Source organism: Phoenix dactylifera, unplaced genomic scaffold (assembly GCF_009389715.1).
Source record: "Phoenix dactylifera cultivar Barhee BC4 unplaced genomic scaffold, palm_55x_up_171113_PBpolish2nd_filt_p 000279F, whole genome shotgun sequence".
Classification (NCBI taxonomy): domain Eukaryota; kingdom Viridiplantae; phylum Streptophyta; class Magnoliopsida; order Arecales; family Arecaceae; genus Phoenix; species Phoenix dactylifera.
Genome location: NW_024067764.1, coordinates 38,743 through 47,824, shown reverse-complemented (window position 1 = coordinate 47,824; position 9,082 = coordinate 38,743). Strand labels below are relative to the sequence as shown.

Below are 9,082 nucleotides of genomic sequence, written 5' to 3'. Positions count from 1 at the left end.
GGAATAATTTCATTATCTTTTTATAGTAATACTTCTAAAAAAATTATACAAAATTTTAGCTTTTTATAATATAAATTAAATAGTAAATTTTCTCAAGAGCGTTAATGCATGTAGAAAGGTAATAATGTCCATTTACACTTAAAAGGTTATTTTCTAATACTTTTAATAAGGAATCTAGCAATAAAAGGAATCATTTTAAAAGCAGTATAATATGGAAAGCATGTATATGTAAGAAGTGATATTCGAAAGAGAATTATAAAATAACTTATATTTGTAAGTATATATATATATATTGTATAAATTAAAAGCTTAAAATAATACAAAGGTTTATTTTACACACGCACTAGAACAACTATGAGGGAGTGAGGGTTCTAATTTTCATTGATGTGTCGGCCAATAAAGGGAGAAAATGTTAGTGCTAAATTAATAAAACATCTAGTTTGGAACATGACCAAGTCTTATGACCATCCTCCATCCTTTTCATCTATCCTTATAATTATAATTTTTTAAACCAAATAATAGATGATGGCCATCCATCTTTTCAATCCCATTCATTCTCTCTATCTCATGACTTCAACCAAACACAGGGTTCAAGCTGCACTCATGGATGGCTAATCTTTTATTATTAGTCCACGTTGCAAAAAAAAATTGCAGGTATACCTAACCTGCAATTTGATCAAATTATCAATGATGCAGCAACAACAGTAGCAAGTTTGGGCTGCATTAGTGGGTTTAAAATAATGACCCTATTTTTTTATGCTTCATAAACTATAGAGGTGCCTTCTTGATGCGGGCCCTCTTGAAGTCCACTAATTAAGAGAGCGAGGGTATGCAAAAGGGTTTGGCCGGTCGGGAATGTTCTTGGGTGCGGAAAATTTTCCTTTTGCCTTTTCACATCATCCGCTCCTCCGCACCGGATTTCCTCGCATCAGGAGCGGCCCAATGTATTTGGGGGCCTAAGGCCATTTTGTCTTTGAGGCCTTTTCTACAGTGGGCCGGCCTAAGGCGAATTCACAAGGGGCCTTTTTTTTCATTTTATCTTTGAGGCATTTTCTACGGTGGGCCTTCTTTGGGCTGGGGCCTTAGGCGACCGCCTCAGTTGCCTAAGGGTTGAGCCGCCCCTGCCTTGCATGCATGGGGAGGTGTGGTGTGCCGTTGGATGAACTCGGGCCTTAGGTGCCAGGGGTTACGTGGCTTGGGTTAAGTAAGTGACTTATGGGAAAAGACAATAAATTGTTTTACGTACTTATCAGGGGTTAAGCAAATGGCTTGGCCGCTTAATTTGGGTCATGTGTTGAGACCTTGAAGGATATAGTTATTGGGGTCAGATTCCGTGCAGGGATTTGGCCCAAGCATCAGGCTCGAACGTTAGGCTAGTTCCTGGCGAGATCGAGGCTAGATTGGCTTGCCTCTAGTTTTGGGCCAATGGTTGCTCATTAATTTGCTTGATAAACAAATATAGTTTAGATGCTTTAGTTTTCTATTTGATACACAAACAATGTCGAACGACCCAAATCGAGCATTATTTCATGTGATATAGAGCCGCAAACTAGATGGCTTTCTATGTGACAGACCATATTGGTTCGGAGTTATGAAAAAACTCTCTTGTTTTACTTAATGACATTTTGATGGCCGATGCAAGTGGATGTATTTACTCAAAAATTTTGTAAAGCAGCCAGCCCAATAGAAAATACAAATAGAGAGATAATGCAAACTAGGTTTCATCCGTTCTTTTGCCAAACAATTTAAAAGAACTCACTAGTCTATGCAGTCTTGAGAAAATATTTCTGCTAAAGCTGTTATAAATTGTTGAAACCTTTATGCAGGCTACAATAGAAATTATTAATGCCTAGTTACTAACAAATTAATGTAGCTTCCAAACTACAGCAAGGACCCTTCCCCACATTTCCATAATGTTTTTCTTTTTGGTAGGAAAAGTTGAAGCTGGAACTTCCCTTCAAAAGAGACACCAATAGCATATGCATCAATATGTTTTTTTTGTGCTAAGTATTCTACACTCGGTCGTATAGGCAGAGAGCCACTTGGTAGACTTCTTCAACCTTTGTGTAGATGTTTATCTGCCTGCTTGATCAAACATTCTTTGTACAATTTTTTGTATACTTCTTTGTATAAGGAGCTTAAACTAACCTTATGAACGTCTCATTGAAGCTCAACACATGAGATGCATTTCGGAGTATAAAGGACGAATATTTCATAGATGGCGTTGATTAGATTAGAAATAGATAAAATTAAGATATGAAGAGACTGATGAGATAGTTTTTGTCAAAAAAGAAATGGTGAGAAGATCTTAGTCCCATCTCTACTATCGAGAGAAGCTTCTATAAGAAGCCTTTGTAGCAAAACTTCAATTCTCGTAAAATGATTTCTTTGTCAGAAAGGAGATTTTGAGTTCTTTTCTTTCATTGTAGTATCCTTCTTATTTTATTTGGTAGCAAAGGCTTGTAGGCAATGGCTATATAAAGTGGGGTTAGGCTTCTCGCAAAACCCTTAATCTCTTAAATCCCAGTGAAGACAGGATTTGGTATGAAGTTACTTGGTATGATTACAAAAGACTTTATCAACGAAACAATCTAGTGTCTCTTATTTTCTTCTATTTTTGAAGTGCTAGCCATTGTCTCCCTAATGATTTTTTTTTTTTTAATAAATATTTCTAGAGTCATCTGGCTCTATTTTCCTGTTTAACTATGTGCAATTTATGTGCAAGATATAATCACGTATAATGTTAAAATCAATGGAAGCTATCATTACAGTAAAAGATAACAACTTTATATGGTTATCATTAATTCATTATTGAGTATTATAATACAACAATATTTGTTATTTATCTAGCTTTGATCAGATCATTTGAATAAATTATTAGCTGCTACAGTGGTCATTTTAACAGGTATATAGTGATAGTATTTGATTAAATTATTGCTTGCAATCTTGTTTCTTGAATTAATGCATTTATATGAGAATATTAATAAAAAATACCTCCAACACTAACCGTTGCTTGAAGTTACTTCCTCCCTCTCTCACCTTTTGTTCTTCCCTTTGCCTTCTTCTATGTGAGTAGCTGCAACCCCAAGACGAAACCGAACAAGTAAAAGCCCAATCAGTTTTACTTCAAGCTTTGAGTCTGCCCTTGAATAAAAGTCCGGGGCCAGGCTGGGCCTGCAGGGGCATGTTTTAGTTTGAACCAGTCCTACTGTCATACCATCCTCTCTGCAGCTCATGACCACGCCGACAGCCATCATTGTCTCATAGTCTCATCCACATTACTACCATAAATGATACAAAATATACCATACTGGTTCGGTACCAATATTTAGTATGAATGATATATTGATACTTAGTATGTCAAAAAATTCTGTACCATACCATATCGATACTGTACTAGTATGTCATCGGTATGGAATCTGATATTGAGATGATGAATTTTTTTCTCATCCATCCCCCCCAATACCTCTATTGCACAGTATATTGTTATTCTAGTCTTTACAATCACGTAATTCCACCATCCCTACTTGTAACGCTATCCCCAACCTTGTTATTGCTGCTACTGTTTCATCACTCCTATCTCAGCCAAATCAGCACCAACCTTTATGCAGCTTCTCTATCACCACTGTGCCTACACTGCAAATAGAACTATTTTTTGCGACTATGAGGCCACTCTGTCATTACATTAAATCTGATACCACTACATCACTTATATGGCAACCTTATTTAACCAATATGAGCAAGCAATGTTCAGACCACCATGCATGCGCAAAAAAAAATGTTGCCATTATGAAGCCACCGATGCCTCCGCACTGGCCCAGAATTCACTAGTCTTCACCTTCAATGTCGATGGTCATCGTCACAGTTGTGACTACTGTGGAGGAATGTGCGTAACCGGACCCACCGGCCGGAATTTATATTGTTTTGGACGTTATAATACTTGAATGGTTGGATCATGGAGAACTTTTTTAGGTGCCAGAAAAGAAGAAACTCAGAGGAAATCAGGTGAGGTCGACACAGCCCAAACCCAGATACTTGGTTCATTGAGATCATTCTTTGTTTTCTTCAAGGTACGAACAGGTAGTGCTGGTAAAGGCATTAGCTATTGGTGCATGCGACATGATACAGTCTTTCCCCGTTCTAATTCCAGGCAAAGAAGGAAAAAGAAAACATTCTTCTGCTATCTCTCCTTGTTCGAGAGTAACATAGAATGATCAAGGAGGTACAATGTTAAAGTTTTTCTTTTTAGAATATAAATGAATCAGAGTTTGGAATAGCAGACCATGAACTAAAAATGATCAAAATTTGTGTACGTGTATCCGCATGCTAGATGAAGTTATACAAACAAAATCAATTCGAGCAGGTGTACCACCATGAATGATATGTTGAAAGCTTGGTTCTGCATGCAAAATTAACAAAATTGACTGGGTAATATGGCAAAATTTGTTTGTTAAAGGGTTAAGAGATTGCCACCATAATTTGTTAAGAGTAGTTTTGAGTTAGATGACTGCCAGAGGAATAGATAGCATCCAACTATGTGACTTCAACATTGAGGTGATATAGTCCCTTCACCATACTTGAAAGAGGCTAGGATTAACTCAAGAACCAATCGGAACTTGCTACATTGGTTAGTTTAGCTCAAGTTATAAACAAAGTTAGGCGTTTTAAATTTCGCAACGGCAATTGGTTTGGACCGACCCAATCTAATATATATGTAGTACATACATGCATATATAAATTATATAGTATATAATACTAGAATTCTATAAACGCTTCATACATGATGGAAGAAACAACTAGGAAGGGACTAAAGGAGATGCTATGCTGGAAGTCTAACACGTTTGCTGAATAAATCGTAAATAGTGGAGAATTAGCTATTGCTTCTTAAATAAAGCATCAATTTAATGGTGTTGTAATCTGCAGCATGTTATTTTCTATGTTAATAGATACTTTGAGTTTTGTTGATATAAATTTTTTTTGAATGTATTATGTATTATTTTTTTTGTGACTTGATCTCTATTGTACATTTATTTTTCAATAAAATTAATATTTTATTTATTAACTTTTAAAAATAAAATTAAGTATTCCAACAATCAATCCAAACTAAACCAATTTGGTTGGATCAAGTTTAGTTGGTTCTGATATTGATTGATTTAGTTCCAATTCGATCGGCCTAGTTTAACCTCTACCGTCATATGGATCTAACCCAATCGAAGTGGAGAGCTACTTCCTCATTATATTTAAGCTTCAATTGAATATTAATATGTCATTAGAAAAAATATGTCAATATCAATATTACAATACTCATATCATAACTGTTTGCTAATAAATCGTCATGCTGACATACAAATAATAGCTTAGTGGAAGAACTAAGATAATTGAAGATGGTGTAACAGATAAACGCATTAGTCTGTCAAAAACAAAGCGATGTTAAAACTAAAAAACTATATTATATCCCCCACTTCGGCTTCATTTATATTCTTGTTAGTTGTTAGGCGTTGGAACTGCAATTAAGCCCTATTTATTATTTCAAATTTACCGGTTAATTAGCATCCATGACGACAAATTTCGGGCTCGTTTGGTTCGCGGGAAGCATTTTCCTTTCTAGGAATATGATTCCTGGGAAACAAATTCCTAGGAAGAGGATGCCTAGGAAAGTACTTTTGGCATGTTTGGTTGACCATGGAAAAGTGACAAATTTCCAAGGTGCTTATGTTTGGTTGGCCATCCACTTTCCTAGGAAAGTTATATATAATTCCTATTATGCCCTTAATAAAAATTAGTTTTTTAATGCCTCTTTAATGCTTCTTTAATGCTGAAGGGACGTTTTGGGAAAAAGTAAAAATAGAGTGATTCCCGCCTCATGGGAAAGTAACTTTCCCATGTTTCTCATGGGAAAGACTTTCCCATGAAATATGGGAATCACATTCCCATGGGAATACAACTTTCCCTTCTCTTTCCTTTGAAAACTCCAACCAAACAAGAGGCATCTCATTACTTTCTCGTTGACCACACTTTTTCCCCTTCTTTTCCCGCGAACCAAACGAGCCCTTCAGGTCACTGAGCCTGTCACCGGAGGAAAGAAACCCTTCTTAAGGTCTAAAGTTGTCATAAATTCCAACTTCCCACCAACTTTTATTTGACGGAAACTGGTAATTATACTGGTAGTCAGCACACGGTTGTGAGGTTTCTAGAAGAATTGTAGGAATTCTTTAATGGTTGGGTTTCATCTTGTCGACAGTTTCCGGATCTTTATTTCCATGAACTAAAAAATCTGATCCTGGTTTTACATTTGATGTTAATCGTCTTGTAGAGCTTTAGTTGATTTTAATTATCTTGCTGCTGTCTAAAACAGCTGAGAGCAATTAAAATGTAGCTTCTGTCAGCTTCCCAGAGAAATAACGAGCCACAATGGAGTATCTGCGTCGTATGTAAGCACGAATCCTCTATGATATGCAACATAAAATGCTATCTATCGGAAAATAGATAGCTATCAAATAAAATAGTGGACTTCATAGCCATCGAGCGTGTGCTGTTAATCATAATATTTATTTTTCTAATGAGTCTCGTCGGACAATATTTTCCTTCATAATGTTTTTTTTTAGATAGCTATCAAATAAAATAGTGGACTTCATAGCCATCGAGCGTGTGCTGTTAATCATAATATTTATTTTCCTAATGAGTCTCGTTGGACAACATTTTCCTTCATAATGTTTTTTTTTTTTATGACACTTGTTTAAATTTTGTGAACCGTATATCCACAGATCAAGAATCTATTGTGGACTCGCCATAGCCTCTACTTTAGATTGCGTTTTAGAATCTCGTTACTTCGAGGAGAAGAAAGAATCTTGCACGGCGCAAAAGTCCACCCTTTCCGAGGAGTGGCCGGCGATACGACCTCGGACTCGCCTCCTGCGATTATCCTCACGTCAATTCATGTAACATATGGTCCAGTTCCAGTGCAGCCCCAAACAATCTGAGATTAACCAAACCCTCCAATAAGAATGGAGTTCCCACCGGTATACTTCATGTCCCATTCTAAAAGCTCCATTTTAATTGGTAATGTTCGAGGTATGCAAAGGTCCTAAAAATGTTCAGCCTGAACAACATAACTGGATCCCTGTGGGAGGTACAAAACCCACCTTCCCCTAGTTCGTGCCACTTGGAAGGGGCAAATTCTGAGAAGTTCTTCTTCTCTGTCTTAAGATGGCACAGGTATGTCCTACAGCAGCATCAGATTCTCTCCCATTCTAATATTCTTTCATAACATAATCTATCTACTCAAATCTTTAGTTCTAAGCTTCTTCTATGTCTTTGCTTAATTATGTGCTCTGTGGACCAAATAGCAAAAGGTAGTGCTGAAGATTCTGGCCATGAATGATGCGAAGACAAAGCAGAAAGCAATAGAGGCTGCTGCGGATATCTACGGTATATCCCTTTTTTTAACTTGGATTTTCTTCCATCACCACAGTTTATCCTCAATTTTTTAGATCTTATCGGTGCACTATGAACAATGTTGAATCCTTCATCTTGTGCATGAAGATACTGGTCTTTCATACCAAGTGCCAAGCATTCAGATACCCGTAGTTTATAATGAACCACCTTCTTCCCTGTGTTTTCTCCTTCCCTTTCACATTAGAAGCTTAAAGTATGCAGGTAAATTAAACTAAAGTTGGTCTGTGTTTTAATCATAGTGTTTTATAACTTGGGGATGATTAGGAGTGATTAGGAGTCTAGATTGCTTGCTTACTGGAAATTATCCTAGAAAGAATTATGGAGGATTGTGTAATTCGAGGAACCAATCCATAGTTGGCTGCAGGAATGTTCACCTCTCCCACCTGTTTAATTTTAATCAAATCAGTGGATTTGGCATTTAATTATTGTAAAGGATACTTCCTATGTAGTTTGCCGAATTTGCTCATCAAACAGCACCAGAGGAATTTGTAAACCAATTAGAATACATCAAGTTTTCATTTCATGCAAAGCAATAGTGGATATACTTCTTCCCAAGTTTCTATTTTCAAATCTTCAGAAATTTCCAGTGTTCATAATTTTTTTTTCCAAATATTATTTCTTCCTTTGAATAATTTTACAAATCACAATGGAGAGAATCCAGCAAATATTCATAAACCGGAACTCCAGCAATTTAAAAGAGCCAACACAGGAGGTGGTAACCGTGCTTTTTCTCTGGCATTCAAGTGCAATAATGTTATAAGATAAGAAAAACAACTGCATGATTTCCAGTTTAATCACAGTATTATGCGATTCGGTAACAGGTATCGATTCAATAGCTGCGGATCTGAAGGACCAGAAGATGACCATCACAGGCGAGATGGATACAGTGGCGATCGCAAAGAGGTTGAAGAAAATAGGAAAGATTGATATTATATCAGTTGGGCCAGCCAAAGAAGAAAAGAAAGGACAGAAGAAAGAGGAAAAGAAGGAAGAGAAGAAGTAAAATAGTGCGGCATATTGATGCTAGTATTAGAGGCTTTTCTCCTAATAAACTGAGAAACTGTTTGAGAGTGCTCTGCAAATAGAAGTATGAAGTTTCACAATACAAACACCTTATCCTGTCATGATCTCAACCTCAGATCACTCCCAACACCTTTCCTGCCAAGTGGTTATAACCTGACAAAAGCTACAGATGAACATTATATGAAACTAGGAGATATCTTACACTTAGTTTTCTTATAGTATGACTTATTTTTCAAGACAGTGACAATTGGACATATCAGGCGTGCGCCTGCATAATCTCATTCCTTGACCTATTGCATGAATGAGACATTAACTTGCATGGTAGCAATATATAGCTGAATTAGTTCATCAGTATGTCACAAGTTGCATTTATTCCTTCAGCTTAGGCCGGCAGGTCAGCCAAAACAAGCAATACAGAATTGGTCATCAGCAGCGGGTGATCAAAATGAAAATGACACCGACGAACATTGCATTATTTCCCATCCCTTGTAGTTAATTTTTCTGTTATGTAAATTAGTCTTTCAGGGAACAATATCAATGTTGTTGTTGGTAGAACAACTTGACGCATTAAAATTATTGATGCAGAATAGAATCATAACCTGAA

General features: G+C 36.6%; 1 protein-coding gene across 1 annotated transcript; it reads left to right on the top strand.

Annotated features, from left to right (window-relative positions):
* Nucleotides 1-7,103: 7,103 nt before the first annotated feature.
* On the top strand, nt 7,104-9,082 carry LOC103724367 (heavy metal-associated isoprenylated plant protein 12-like). The gene is made up of 3 exons (XM_008815597.3): nt 7,104-7,215; nt 7,347-7,428; nt 8,277-9,082. Exons 1-3 carry the CDS (start codon nt 7,207-7,209, stop codon nt 8,456-8,458), a joined length of 273 nt encoding a protein of 90 aa, XP_008813819.1. The 5' UTR covers nt 7,104-7,206; the 3' UTR covers nt 8,459-9,082.

What these genes read in the sequence shown, in the direction of transcription:
- LOC103724367 (XM_008815597.3), top strand. An exon ending in GGCTGCTGCGGATATCTACG is followed by an intron (nt 7,429 to 8,276) that starts GTATATCCCTTT and finishes ATTCGGTAACAG; the next exon opens with GTATCGATTCAATAGCTGCG.